At 39.6% G+C, this 16,031-nt stretch overlaps 1 protein-coding gene across 1 annotated transcript; it reads left to right on the plus strand.

Moving 5' to 3' along the window:
• The first annotated feature begins 681 nt into the window (after nucleotides 1-681).
• LOC111884988 (proteasome subunit alpha type-1-B) lies at nucleotides 682-2,610 on the plus strand. The gene is made up of 2 exons (XM_023881289.3): nucleotides 682-1,154; nucleotides 2,010-2,610. Exons 1-2 carry the CDS (start codon nucleotides 804-806, stop codon nucleotides 2,472-2,474), a joined length of 816 nt encoding a protein of 271 aa, XP_023737057.1. The 5' UTR covers nucleotides 682-803; the 3' UTR covers nucleotides 2,475-2,610.
• Nucleotides 2,611-16,031: the final 13,421 nt, after the last annotated feature.

Here is a 16,031-nt window from a genome sequence, read left to right on the forward strand (position 1 = left end):
TAATAGATGCTCGACGGGGTAGTGACCATATCATACAACATATCCATCTTCTCCATCTCCAATCAAATTGTAGGTGGGTCCCGAACCAAAGTATAAGTGAGTGGGTCTCGAATCTGATTTTCGACAAGAAAATCATCCATGTGTGTTTGGTAGCCCCCGTTTTAAGAATCGAGAAGAGGGGGTCGGTGGGGTGAGAAGATAGATAATGTGTTTTCTTCGGTGACCTGCTCGTCCGAGTTTCGGCAAAGGAGACATGCATCATTTTCTATCGATTCTGATCTTGATCTCCACCAACTTCAAGAAAGGGATAATTGTTGTGCTCGTTCTTTAGTTGTCGGAGAAGGAGGAAAGGGAAGCACCTGTTGACGACAAGGAAAGGAAGGAATAAAAAGGGCTATATTATAAGGGGTAGGGTAAGAAATGGTTAGGGATGGAGGGGTTTAATTTTTTTTTTTTTAACATAAAGTTAGTTAAACGAAATATAAAATCAAACAAAAAATGGTATAAATGTCATTGGTGAGAGACCAACCATGATAAAAATTGAAACCATAGGGACTTTTCATAAAATCACCAAATAAACATTAGGATATTTTATGAATATTTATAAACTATAGGGACCATTTATGGATATTTTAACGAGAAAAAAAATAAAACTAAATAAATTTTCATTTTTTCTCAAGACACTGGCTTGAAGAAAAAGAAAAGCCCCTCCTTAACCCTCGCAAGAGTTCATCGTCACAAACGAACACACTCACCAACAGAGAGATAGTTTTCCGATTGAAAACATTATTTGATCGATAAAGATGTTTAGAAACCAGTACGACACCGACGTCACAACATGGTCGCCGGCGGGGCGGTTGTTTCAGGTCGAGTACGCCATGGAGGCTGTAAAGCAAGGATCCGCGGCCATTGGTCTCCGATCCAAGACGCATGTTGTTCTCGCCTGCGTCAATAAAGCTAATTCGGAACTTTCATCGCATCAGAAGAAGATCTTCAAGGTCGACGACCATATCGGCGTCGCCATCGCTGGTCTCACCGCTGACGGCCGTGTTCTGTCCCGTTACATGAGATCCGAGTGTATCAATTACGGTTATACCTACGAGTCTCCTCTTCCTGTTGGCCGTTTAGTTGTTCAGCTCGCCGACAAAGCTCAGGTCCCCAAAAATTTCACTCTTCGTATATCTGTATTCATTTAAAATGCTTTCACTTTTTAGGGTTTACTTAGGGGAAATTCCCGAAGTTTCTCTTTACTTCTTCCAATTAATCGTCAAATTGATCATGAAAAATGACTTATAATAACATTGTTAATTTCACACACCTTTTAAACTATGTATAAGAGGCAAATCATGGAAAACTCACTTTTTGTCTATATGTAAAATTTGCAATGCTGATGGTGGATAGAAAGTTATCCCAACTATATTGCCCCATCATCCTCTTTCAGAACTCCCTTCATAAATCTTGAAGGTTAATGATACATTCTGCTATGAGTAGTAAACTTGAGCTCGATGTATTTTCAATTATTATTTGGAATTTGGATATCTGGTTGAGTATAAACTTCTACTTTGATGATAACCTGCATCTGAGATGAACATGATAGATACTTTGCTCTGTTAGCAATGTTGTAATAATGATTTCTTTATTAAACATGATTTTGTTAACAAGTTATTGCTCCATTTTACACATCTGACAATTTTGGAGAGTAGAACTTAAAGCATACTCCATTTTATAATAATGAAGTGCAGAAGTTTATAGTTGATTTTGCTCAAAATCCCATAGGTTTCCCTTGAGTATATAAGTTAGTATCATATATGAGTTTAACCTTGTTACATTCATAAAAAATGAAAGTTGTAATGGAATTCAAGATTCCATTCCATTGTGTGTTTGGATACCAAATGGATTGAAATTTGAATCCTTTGAATTCCATGTTTGCTTAATTTTATCTTCTCAACAGATTCCATTCCTTCAAAAGATTACACATCAAATTTCTTACACCAATCAAATCTTGACAGGTGTGCACTCAAAGGTCATGGAAACGCCCATACGGTGTTGGTCTACTAGTGGCGGGGTTGGATGAATCCGGGGCCCACCTGTACTACAACTGCCCTAGCGGCAATTACTTTGAATACCAAGCTTTTGCCATCGGGTCCCGCTCACAAGCTGCAAAGACTTACTTGGAACGCAAGTTTGAAAAGTTCACGGGGTCCACACGTGATGACCTCATCAAGGATGCGCTTTTTGCCATTAGAGAGACTTTGCAAGGTGAAAAACTCACCAGCAGTGTGTGCACAGTGGCGGTGGTTGGTGTAGGGGAAGCTTTTAGTATTTTGGATCAGGCGACTGTACAGGGGTTGATTAATGAGTTTGAGATTTCCGGTGAAGAGGCTGGTGGTGCTGCTGCGGAGGAGGCTGGTGGTGGTGGTGCTGATCAGGGAGGAGCTGCGGTGGAGCAAGAGGCTGCTCCGATGGATATTTGAGAAGTGGAGGTGTTTGTTTTGTTTTAGAATATGTGATCAATTGAGATGATTACTTTACTTGTTGGAAGCTTTTTATTTGTGGTTTTTTTTTTGTCTTTTGAGATTCTATTTTAATGATGAAACCTTTTCTAAAGAATCTGAACTCTCATTTAAACTTATATAAGCCTGATTGGTGTGTCAAACGAGGTTTTATAACTTTTGGGTTATGAGTTTAAGTTTATAGATCAGTTAAGTACTATATACTTAAAAAATGTGAAGTAAATGGAGACAATCATGTGAACTTTATAGGTTTTTTTTTTTATTTATATATCGGAAATAATTTTTATGCTATACTTCAAGTTTTCAACCTTTGCATGCATAATATTTGCATTATCATTATCTTTACCCAATAGAGATGGTCTTATTTCCCTTGTATTCTTGATGAATTGTATTTCCTTAGGCATCCATAATGTGTTGAACTTTATAGATTTCAATAGATTGACACATCATCTTTCTAAAATCAATACAATTCTATTATTTTTTTCTTACAATGCATGAAACTCTATAAAGGTCAATAGAATGTTACAAAATGTAACTTATAGTAAATATTTAACAATTAAAAGCTTTCATTTTTCTCATTGAAGAGTTCAATGGCCATTGAACTCCAAATTCATTGAATGCCAATGTGGCATCTTATAATGATAGATTTTCATCCATTGAATGACACATAGACTTGCCACCTCGTTCAACTCTCCCATTAAACTCACCATTATGGATACTTTTAATGTGAACTTCAATCTATTAATTTAAACGATGTTGTCAACATCTATAGATATCATGAATCTCAATAGAATGGATATGAGAGATAGATGTTAACAGTCATATCATCTGAAAAAACACACTCATTCATGTTTATTCTCACAATATTTTTCCATTTTTTATAGGACATCATCTCCTATTGTTACCTTCAATCACCATCGACTGTACTACCCTCCAGTGGACATGTTCATAGCACCTCAATCATCTTTCCCTCAATTTTTTTTGTGATCCATGCAACACACAACGAATTTCTAAATCATATTTTGTATCATATTCAACAAAGTTCTAACACAAGTCCACCTCAACATCCTCATCTTTGGTACTTCCATCTTTCTCTCTATCCTTCTTGCTCGAACAACATTTTAAATCATACATCATGGCATGCACTAATAGAAATTTGATCTGGAGCTATGACTTTTGTTCCTCCTTGTCTTCCTCAAAATTCTCTTTCACCTCCTCTCTACTTATTGTCAATCAAGTCTATCCGCGTTAGTCAAGTCAAGACCCTCTCTAACTGAAATTCAAATAATGTCAGACATTCCATTCTAAAGTATATCTTTGACAATCTAAGATAGATGATTATTCAGCAAATGGATATACCATATACAAACCCACATTGAAATTTAATAATCAAATTGAAAGGATGTTGATGTGATAAAAGTTAAATAATCGGAATTAGGGATTTGATTTTGATACATACGTTGTTCTTTGAAGTAGTTGTTGCCATGTAGACGGGAACCGATACGATCCATGGCTTGACCCGTTTCACGGATCCAAAACCCGATTGTGTATGCTGCTCTTTCTAGGTTTCTTGTCGCCATAGTCGATTAGCGTTTGACTGTGTTCAGGCACTACCCCTTTTACAGTTGACACCACCTGACCAAAACTATACAGAAAAGTGAAGCATCGCTCCGTTTGACCATAATGCCCTTCAACTTCTTCTCTATAGGTTTGAACTTTGAACCAAATTGAATAAGTTAGTTTGATTATAGCAAAATTGGGATTGTTTTGGTGAATAATTCTTATAATACATAAAATAGTTTTAGGCTCATTGCTAAAATGGAAATGAAATATCACTAAAACCATAGTCTCTGATTTTATCATAACATTATCTTTTATTTTACGAATATGATAGGATGAGATGACTTTAATTTTACTTAAACTATTTCACTAATACAAAAGTAATTTCATGAAGTACTTGTGAAATCATGAAATCATGTAATTTGGCGAAATAGATTTTCAAATAAAAATATTAATCTTTACAATCGAAGGATTATCTAGGCTTTGTGGCACGTGATTGTGTTCATGAAGTAGTTAACTGAAATTATTGAGAGTTCTTCAACAACTGATGACAGGGTGAGGTCGGGACTTAGGAGAACCTAGGAAGTGCATTAGTAGGCTTGGTTGTGTTGTTTAGCAGGTACTTAGGACACCAAATTGAGTAGTTACTTAGAGAATCTAAAACGATCCTTGAGGAAAGTACAGATAGGTGTGGAAGGTAGTATTGGGCCTGTACTACTAAAAGCATAGGATCCGTACTGATTGAGGAAAAAATTTCAGTGATTCTAAGGAGCTTATTGAGGGTAGATTGTATGGTTTGCCACAATGGTTCATTACAATGTGTTCCCGTCTTATTCGGTTTATCAGTTATGGTTGTTCAGGCTGAGGATGAGTATGGTGGTTGTTTAGGCCTTAGTGGCATTGTCAGTTTGGGATTGAATGGTGCATACCTAGGTGAGTTAGTTTATTTCAAGGTCTCGAGGGCCTTTCTCGAGGTAGTGCCAATTGAGTGGTAGATGGTTGTGGTTTGTTAGCGGCAAGTATGGCAGCACGGAAATGCACAAGAGGATTTTTGTGGTATGGCTGCCTTGAAGTGAGATCAAGGGTCTGCTTCCTTTGAATTTGGTTGGTTCCGGTGTTAATTGATTGTTCCAAGTGATCAAGGAAGATGAATTGGAAATGATAACTTTTATTGTCTCTTATGTATCCCGACTATGAGAACGTTTCCCATTGTATTTATGAATGATCCTTGCGATGAATTGATGGTTGGGGATTTGCAGGTAGGGATTGTGATAGGCCATTTGTTTGTAAATGGGAAGTCCGTATTATGAGTAGACTGTCAGAAGTATTGTTTGTGTATCTGCAGGGGATTCTGAAGTTAGAAGAGGCTATGATTGAAAGGGTTTCGAGGTCTCTATATGAGATTCAAAATAACCTTGAGTTCACTTGGTCTTTATCTGGAAGACCAACTTATGTTGTATTATATATTCTAAAGATTCGGGGATGCTACGTGTCCTATTGAACCGATTTGAGATGTGGCTTGTCTGTAATGTCATTTGGTGGTAGTTCGAACCCTAAGTGGGGGAGAATTTGTTAGTTTGATTGAAGGATCATCATTATGTTTGAGTTTATGATTTCAGAAGAATGAGTCTTAGGGATTTGCGGTTCGGGTACGCGGAACTTCGTCATAGGATTTTGTCAGGACAGAGGTGAAAAGCAAGTTATCATTAGATGTATGTGTTCAGGAATGCAAGATTCGTCTTCGTGGCAAAAAGATGTTAGATAAGGAGCTTGTTGCAACCAGTGGTTCTTTTCAGAATGTTGCTGAATAGATCAAGAGGTATTTGGGATGCTCAGGTTGAGCATCAAGTGCTGAGGGATTCCTCGATTTGTTGTATAGATTGCTATCCCTATTCTAGGGTGGGTAATATTTATTGGTAAATTAGCTTCAGAGTTTGGTATGTTTAGTCTAACAGGAGTATTGTGCAGGCAGTGTATTGGGTTAGTTGTCAATGCAGTCTCGATCGTTGGCATTTTCGTTCATCATCAAGAGTGGGAGTTCTTCGAGAGTTTCAGGTTGTATCAATTGAAGTTATATGATGCTTCAACCTACCATCAAGTTTCGTGTGTTTTATATTGTCTTTGGTTTCTGGGTATAATTACCCTCAATTATGGTGTGGAATTTTGGTGCATAGCAGGCTTAGGTTTTGGCAACATTTCTAGATCACCTTAGGAGTTTTCTAGAGCTAGTTACGAATTGGTGGATGTGACAACCCGAAATTTCTATTATGTACAACATTTCCATTCAATAGAAGTCAAAACAGTTTCTAGAAACTTTCAAGCTTTTTGGAATAAGTTTGAGTATTTTAGGATGAAACAACTTAGGAGATATCAGGAGATAGGATGCCCTAGGGTTTATTGTGCAACAATAAAGTCCCGACACATCAAAAGTTTAGAGTTTACGGCCGTAAACCCTAAAGGGAAGTGGTATAAAGGTGACACTTAGTTATTTTTACCATTTTTTTCCAACTTTCAAGATCCAAATCTCAAACTCTCTCAAGTATCATCCAAAGAATTCTTCAAGATCTTCATCTAGTAAGTGTTTCTAGCCCTTACAAGTTAGTATATCACTTAATCTAGTGATTTAACGCACTTCTATCCATGAAATCTTTCCAAAAGGTTGATTCTTCAAGTTTCACCAAGAACACCAAGAACACACACTAGTGTTCTTGGACTTTTGGACCTTTTCAAGCTTCTATATTGTAAGTACTTCTATCCTAGAGTATGTTAAGGCTTGATACACTTCTTTACATCAATAAAACACCATTGAAACCCAAGATCAAAGGTGTTTACGGTCCAAGAACACCTTGGACCGTAAACCCTAATTTAGGGGCCAACATGACCCTAGTCCCTTCACAAGCTTTGGAAACTAGTCTAGACTCATTCCTTAATATGTTTAGGACTTGAAAACATCAAAATACCATATTCCATAAGGGTTTATGGTAGTAAACCCAAAAGGAAATGGTCTTAGGGCCATAAACTCCTCAAAGGAGAGAAATGGTGCCCTAATCCCTTCCAAAGGCTTAACCATCAAGTAGAAATGTTTCTAAAGGACTTGTAGGGCTTCAAAACAAAACATGGTCAAAGGAGTATGAGTTTACAACCGTAAACTCAATAAGTGGTGGTCACAAAACCGTAAACTCATTTAAGGAGGTTTCCTTGAACCCTAAACTCAATAGCAATGTCCTACAACACTTAGATGCAATCCTTGGGACTTATAACACTTACATAAGGTGTTTATCATGTCCTAGGATGTCTTAACTTTGTTGATTAGTTGTTTAAAGACTAATTGGATACATATATGTGTCATTATATGTAACTAGGATCCTTGTGTGTGCCCAAGTCTTCACTTGACACCTAGCAATCTTGTTTCATCAGTTCATCCATACCACTCACTACAGGTGAGTTCATACCCCTTAAATTGACCTTTTAAATGTTTTAAATGCTTTTATAGGGGGGGGGGAATACAAGTTGAATAATTATAGTCATTTCATCAATCACATGTGATTAATATAACTACCAAACAAGTGGTTTTTCTTACTTTTCAAACCATGTTATCAAACTGTTTTGTTTCAAACTATTTTACAAACTCTTCTGTTATCAAATACTTTTACTTAAACTCTTTTTATACTTTTATATTGTCAAATGCATGCCTATGTATGTATAGTTATATAAGTAATGTTTAAAGGACTTAGGAAGGCTAGCCCGCTTTATCTCCTTTTCCTCGTTGGGATGTGGCTTTAGGGCATCGGTTATCTGTCCAAAGGTCATGTAAATACTAGTTATATATTATGTATACATATATAGACATAAAAGTTCTATCATTCAATTCAATACCCTTGGGTAGCAAGGGTATACGTTCATGTTTATACATACAGATCATATTACTAGTAAACTACGATAGGCGTAGTTTAGGAAGTTACTAATACTATTACTAGAACGAAGAATCATACAATGAGTCAGTTCATTCATGAGTCTATACATGCTACATAGAGAGAGAACACACATTACAGCTAGTACACGCAGAACATAAAAGTACATACATGCTAGACAGAGAAAGAACACACAATACAGCTAGCACATACATTACATATACATTCATGCAGTTATGTGAGCCATTAAACGGGGCATGGCACTACCTGCCATGACCGTTTTTGTATCCAAAATCTCCTTAATTGGGGAGCGTATGAGTTTGCGTATAGATCTATACTGGATTGACTATCCTACACCTTGCTGCTCGCTACAGTGGGCCTTGCAAGTCTACGGGTGCCAAATGTCATTTCTTACGGCGTCTTACATTGTCGTTTTACTAGAGTCGGTAGCAGGATACAGGTCGATCACATGTTACTTTAAATTACAATTGGTTTAAGGTAGTTAGTACAACAGTAGTTACTTATTACAAATACTACAGTACTATATTATTTCCCCATTACATTCACTTCGTGAACATTCACACGATGCATGGTAATGTAAAAACTATATTTTTGGTTAATGATAGTCGGACTTGGAAAAATACACACTCTTACAAGAGACACACGCAAATATTAGATGCCTTGGTAGAAGGCTACTTTTAGTAGGAAACATAGGGTTTTTTAGGAGAGTTCAAACATCATACAAAACATTTTACAAATACTTGCATACAAATGCAGACACTAATATACTTATGATCTCACCAGCTTTAAAGCTGATACTCGCTTTCAAAATAACTTGTATTCTCAGGTCACCAGTAGACAGGTACAGGTGCCAGGTTTTGATAAGATGGAGTTCGTTCAAGACTCATCTTTTATTTTGATATGTATTTTTGGTGTCTATATAACTTGACAGAACACACTGTATGAAATTATATTATTAATGCAATGGATGATGTTGTGGCTTGTTTACTTGTAACATCCCAAAATTCAAGACCAAAATTTCTTTTTAATAAAACATTACTTTAAACAAAGCATCATTCCAAAACATAATCTGAGTATAAGTTTTCAGAAACACATGTTTATTATCAGAGTAAACGTTCCCAGGCTGACTACTCTATGGTGTGTGCCATGCGATCACCCCGAGCTCCTCCCTCCGCTACCGGAAGTACCTGAAAGCAAAACTGAAAACCGTAAGCACAAAGCTTAGTGAGTTCCCCACCTTACCACATACCATGCATAACCACATACTGCACATACTGGGCCACGCCCGCTATCCGGGGCCTCGCCCCTACTACGGGCCTCGCCCGCTACAACGGCCCCGCCGCTCCAGGCCCCGCCTGGCTTCGAGCCTCGCTCGGATACAGATCTGTTTCACTTAGGCCTCGCCTGTTACAGGGCCTCGCCCACTAACATATAATAGCACATAACGTATCACATAACACAAGCTAAACATATACTAACAACCCTTGCTCTAAGGCCTCGCCTATCTCTGGGCCCCGCCCGAGTTCTGCTACTGATGAGTCATGGAACCTCGCCCATACTCCTGCTGATAGTGAGGTTCGGGCCCAGCCCACCCTCACTCCTTTCCTAACTTGGGCCCCGCCCCTGCTCTGCTGCTACTGAGATATGGAACACCATCCACACTCTGCTATTGGTGAGATACGGGACCTCGCCCTCTCTCACCTCCCTATCAGGCACATACAAGTATCACATAGACAACAAGTATAAACTATCACATAAACCGCTCCTTGGGCACCCGCCCTCTGTCATTGGACCTCGTCCAAATATCATACTAGCATACTGTGCCTAGGGCTAACCCCCGGGTCTTCTACTCGTAACTACATGGGCCGGCATTGTGGCCGTAGACCCATTCATACAAAGGGAAACTCACCTGATAATGCCGAACTGCCGCTGCTAACCCCTTCGACCGCTACCTGACCGCTAACTCCGAATTGCTGCTCCGCTAGCTCCCCGAGCTACCAACAACAACCCAACACTTAGTCTAACTGACTTCCAAAGGTTAACCAAGTCAACTCTGGTCACAGTCGATGTCCTGGTCAAAGTCAACCCTCCAGGTCAACCCTACTCGCCGAGTCACCCTGCTGACTCGCCGAGTCCATAAATCCAGAGTCCTTCTACTCGCGACTCTACTCGCCGAGTCAGCCCCTGACTCGCCGAGTCTACTGATTCTCGATTCCTGTCCTGACCAACTCACTGAGTCCTGGCTCGACTCGCTGACTCGAGTCTTAACTCGAAGGGTTTGGGACCACTCGACCTGACTCGCCGAGTCTAAGAACAGACTCGCCGAGCACACGACAAACCTCATCCAACTCGACGAGTTGTTCATCCAACTCGCCGAGTTCATGCCCATCTTCATCCGACTCGACGAGCTGTTCATCCCACTCGTCGAGTTTCTCCTCATCTTCAAGCTACTCGCCGAGTCCACTCGAAGGACTCGTCGAGTCCACTAAGATCCACTTACATGCAGAGGACTTCCGAGTCATGCATGAGCTTCAAACTATAGATCCACCCTCCCCAAGCCTATTTCCCACGTAAAGTTGCAACCTTTACGTGTAGAGAGTGAGATCTAGGCAAAATACATCCATAGCTAGGGTTTAGGACCAAGAAACTCCAATTTCCACCCCAAAGGCTGATACTTTATGGGATTACATACCAAAATAAACATGGATCTGAGGTAGCAACCTCAGATCTGGACCTCAAGCTCAAGATTGGTCTTAAACATGGCTTAAAAGCCCCAAAACTCATAACCAAGGAAAATCTGGAGGAGAGAAACGACTTAATACCTTCCAATGCTCTGAAATGCTTCCCAAACTTCAGATCCAAAGCCACTCCCTGATGCTTCAAGGATTCCCACTCCTTCTTCTTCCTTAAACCCACTCAAAAATGGCTAGAAGCTTGAATGAACACAATGGGGGCTTAAGGTGCGGCGTTCTGGGTGCAAGAGGCTGTAAAGGAGCCCTAGGAAGAAGATTAAGATGCTTAAATAGGCTCCAAGCCCCGGATTTAGGGTTTTCCTCGCACAGACCAGACTCGCCGAGTCCACTTGGCCGACTCGTCGAGTTGGTCACTTTCTTATCGACCCGGATCCCGCTCCGACTCGCCGAGTCCTTCCTTTGACTCGTCGAGTCCCTCTTAAATTTAGGGTTTCCTTTACTTTCTTGGCTTTCAAAATCCTGGGTGTTACATTACTACTATTCATTGTTGTGATACTATACATGACGTCCTCCGCCCCAGAACGTTTCCTCCGTTCATGGTTTTGGGGTGTGACAATGGAATTTGTTCAGTTTTAATCTACGTGTGGGATCTTGTATCAATCGTTCATAATGATGTTTATGTTAACAGTTGAGGTTCGTCATTTTGTTCAATCTATTAGTACCTCACCCTTTGGGGTAAGGTTGTGAGGACGAGAGGGTGCAGTATATCCAGGGTTGGGTATGTGTCTCCCCTTAGGGGAGTACGTTGTAGTAGTGCCTCGATTATGACAAGGATGGCTACAAGTGGATTGAGTAACATAACTTGAGACCTTTTGATTAGTATTGTTAGCATGGTGATCATTTGGGTTATAACCTTCGAATCAGGACAAGAGTATGACTGTCTATCTCCTCCGTTGGTTGTGTGCGACCATGTTTTCATCTAGTTTTACGTTAATATCAGTCTGTGATATGTAAGGAATTGGGCATGATATAAGAGTATGGACCACGTTGAGTTAGGATAACATTAAGAGGGATCTTGTTTGGGTTCTTACAAGTTAGTGGACTGTAGGTTGGGTATATTTAGGTCCCTGTGGGGCTGGTTGTGATTCTTCAGGCTATAGATGTGGTGACGGCAAGATCGATTTAGTGTCGTGAGCTTATCTTGTAGTGGATAACAAGTGTCATGATGTATCACAAACCAGTGGCTATATGATTTATATGGGTAAGAACCAATGGTCATCTGATTGAGACTCTTGGGTCTCTAATTGTCACCCTTGTTGGCATGGTTGGGTGATAGATCAGTTTAGGGAGCCGAGAGACTCAGTGGCCAGCTGGGTTGGATCATACGAATAATGATTGTTGTTTTGTTGGATGCATTAGCTGTTCATCGAAATCTGTTGGTTGAGTGCTGCAATTGTGGGTTGTTATTAGGGTTGGCTACCAGTGTGTGTTTTGGATCTGGAACTTTAGGTCATAAAGTTTGTTGTTATGTCTCGAATGATTTGTCAAGTGGTCGTGCACTTAAGCTAATAAGGATTTAGGATGCAGTGTGGGGTTTTTGGTTTGACCGTTATTATGTCCATGGGAGCAGTGGGTTAGTGACCACTAGTCAGGAAGTCAAGTGGCTATTTCAGGCCTTGGGAAAATTCCTGGATTTAGGATTGGTTGAAACGCATGATTGGGATACTTTGAGTGTTCTTTCTACATGTTTTGGTGATGTTCCTATTCGGGGATTAGGGACACGTAAGATGAATGGATGCACATCAGTCTTAGGGTATGGTTTCTGAAGTTTAGACTGATGGGTTCCCAGTTTCGGGGAGTGATTTGGAGGAGTTGGTTGTGGTTATAGTTTTGAGAGTTTGCAGCTAAGTGGTTGTTGGTCTTTAAGTTGGGAAATGAATGGTATTTGTTGCGATCAAGTACTTTCATGTTATTAGGTTGTTTTTCGGCAGCGGTGGTTTATGATAGGCCTCTCAACTTATCGGTATAGACATTTTGATGTCGAAGTGGTTAGAAGGAGCTTGAGGAATATTTCTGAGATTTTAACCAAGACGGATTTCATGGACGAAATCTAATTAAAGTGGGGGAGAGTTGTAACGCCTTTTTCCGATTGTTCTATGATTCAGGATCGTGGACCGCAATTTAGTTATATGTAGGATTTGGGATTTTAAGGAAGTAAGGTTTGGGATTTATTAAAAGATGTTATTATTGGTAAGAGGATCAAGGCCTATAAATTGTGTATTTGGAACTGATGATGGACTGGGGAAAGTTATGTGTCAGGCCGCTTGCAAGGGTTAAGGTTTTAACTTGGGCATGTCATAAGCCAACAGTATCTATATAGAAGTGTAAAATAGAAGTGTAAAACTCTTCAATACCTTTCTGTGGATATAAAGAATGTCGAATTCGGAGTTGAAATGAAGAAGTTATGACTATTCAAAGCTGGAAAGGATTTGGGGAAAAACTGAGCTCACGACGTGAGAAGCGATTAAATGGAAATGTTGATTTAAACTGTGATCACGACGTGGGCATTAAGAGCTCATGACATGAGAACTGTGCAACCTAAGCCCACGATTTTTAGGGTTTTCAACATATATAAGGGTTAGTTTCGTGTATTTAGGGCATTTTATGAGCCCCCATCATATCTAAATCATATTGAGAGAAACCCTAGCCTCATTTTCATCATTTTCAGCCTCCCCTCTCTTCTTCCATCCATTTATGAAGATTTTGGTGCTTTGAAGAAGAAGAAGATGTTGTTGGTACTTAGATATGGCAAGCAATCTCCCTCAGCACCTTAAAGATCATACCTTAGACCATGGTAAGTCCTTAAGTTCCAACCTTTATGTGTTATTCTATTAGATTTAGACTTTTTTTTTCATGTTGGAGGTGGTTTGAGTGGTTGGATTCCATAAAGTTGGCAACTTTATGGATACATGAGGTCCCTTTGAGGTTTGGTGTGCTAGATCTATGGCTTGGTTGAGTTTTCGTCCCATGAATGAGATTTGGATCTCATTTTCACCATTTTGACCTAATCAAGTTCAAGACAAGCATTGGACATGCATGTCCATAAAGCAAAGATTTTTATGTTGCTTATGATGTATGAAAGCCCTTTGGAAAGTTGGAATGGATGACTTAATGGATTAAGGACTTAAGACATTAGGATTTAGCATCAGACGTGGCTCACGACATGTACAGGGACTGTCAGGACACGAGAGTGGTTTTTACGCGATATTTTCAACCGGTTGAGCTCACGACGTGACCAAGGAAGGTTCACGTCATGAGGTCTACTGAGTGGGTTATCCGGGACCGAGTTGAAGCGAGTTGAGTTGGAATTTGGTCGAGTGTGTTCTCATGATGTGACCAAGGACTAGTCACGGCGTGAGTGTCAACTGATGGAAATGTTGACTGTTGACTTTGACTTTGACTAGGGAGGACCTAGTTTGACCTAAGGGCATTTTGGGTAATTTGATTTATAGTTTGCGATTTGGGTTCCTGCTAATTGTATAGGTGACCGGTAGAGACAACTTTTAGAGCGGTGATTGGTGCAGTTATTCTTTCAGACTGTGAGGTGAGTCTCTTCATTGTACTTGTGGGTCAAAGGCACCAATGTCGGCCCACTGGATTATGTTTGTAGGATGATGGTTGTCTTTGTGACACTTGCTGATATGCATGTATGTGCTTGTTATCTTTGTGACTCATATTTATATGCTTGTATGCTTTATGTATCGAGCTATATGGCTCAGAGTCTTTACGAACTCATGGTTGATACATACCCAACACAACTACAACCTGTTATATCGAGTCATTATGGACTCGGGGTTGATACAGACCCGACACAACCACGTGTTGTTATATTTGTACATATATGTGGTATGCGGTATTTTGGGGACTCACTAAGCTTTGTGCTTACGGTTTTATATTTATGGTTTCAACTTTCAAGTACTTTCGGTTCAAAAAGGAAAGGTCTGACGTGACGACACATCATCCCCAAAGTTTTCCACATTGGCAATTAATGATATTACTCTGATGTTTAAATAATATATTCACTTTGATTGGTTTTGGAACAAGTCGTTGTATGATTATTTATTTTAAAAATGAAAATTTTACCTTGGATTTTCAGGACGTCACAGTTAAACTTGGTCAAAAAGTCAAAAGTCAAAAGTCAATGATCAAAAGTCCATCAGTTGCTCACCACATCGTGGCTAAGCATTTGCCACGCCATGGTGACTTCACGATAAAACAGTTGTGAAGACCACTTAACGCTATGTCGTGGAGGCTAAATCTCCACGTCGTGGGAACTGGCCTAACCCACTTAATGCATTAAGCTCTTAATCATTCAAACAACTCACTCATACTCTCCAGAATGCCTTATTACACTCCAAACATCATAAAAATCGTTGTTTTTTAGGCATGCATGTCCAATACATGGCTTGAGCCCAAGCTAGGTAAAAAAATGGAGGAAATGAAACCCAAAACTTCATGCATAACATCAAGACTCTATTAAACTTTAGAACTGGAACATATATCCACAAGGGGACCCCAATGATCCATAAAGTTGCCAACTTTATGGAGTCCAATTAGTCAAACTATACCAATCTTGAAGAACAATGCAAAGAAACCTAGATTTAGAAGAATGAAACATGAAGGTTGAAACTTAAAGAGTCAAGGGTCCAAAAGATGAGCTAGAAAGTGGAGGATGGGCTTGCTTGCTGGATCTTCACACAATGGATGCCTTCTTCTTCTTCTTACCAGAAATCACCACAAAACTTCAAAAACTCAACAATGGTGGCTATGAATGCTTCTAGGCTGAAAGAGAGGTATGAAGGTTGAGGGTGTGCAAACCCTAGCCATCACATCCCTTAAATAAGATTCAAATCCACAAAATTAAGGTTTTGCACTTTGGGGGTCACCACGTCGTGACAAGACTCTTGTCACGTTGTGGTGCACCTAAAATATATGCGTTTCCTCTTGCTATGACCACGTCGTGGCCACCACAAAAACCACAGTTAAAGACTTTAAATACCATAAACTCAAGAGAATTATTACCTAGAATTGGTGTTACAATCGTCTCTTAGCTAAGATGACGTGATGCCAAATGATTTTCTTTACTGACAAATTATATCCTTCTTTTTTCTTTTTGTGATGATCATACTTGAGATGCGGTGGATGAAGTGGTGGAGGGATAACGAAGCGGCATATATATTTCAAGTGATAAAACTGATCAATATTTTGAAATTATTTCAAGCTTTTTAATATAATATCCTTATCACATCGACTTATCTTTCGGGTCGGGTTGT

Source organism: Lactuca sativa, chromosome 4, assembly GCF_002870075.4.
Source record: "Lactuca sativa cultivar Salinas chromosome 4, Lsat_Salinas_v11, whole genome shotgun sequence".
Classification (NCBI taxonomy): Eukaryota; Viridiplantae; Streptophyta; class Magnoliopsida; order Asterales; family Asteraceae; genus Lactuca; species Lactuca sativa.

Coding starts and splice junctions, on each gene's coding strand:
- LOC111884988 (XM_023881289.3), top strand. CDS start 804: ATGTTTAGAAACCAGTACGACACCGACGTCACAACATGGTCGCCGGCG. Junction 1,155..2,009: donor AGCTCGCCGACAAAGCTCAG/GTCCCCAAAAAT, acceptor AAATCTTGACAG/GTGTGCACTCAAAGGTCATG.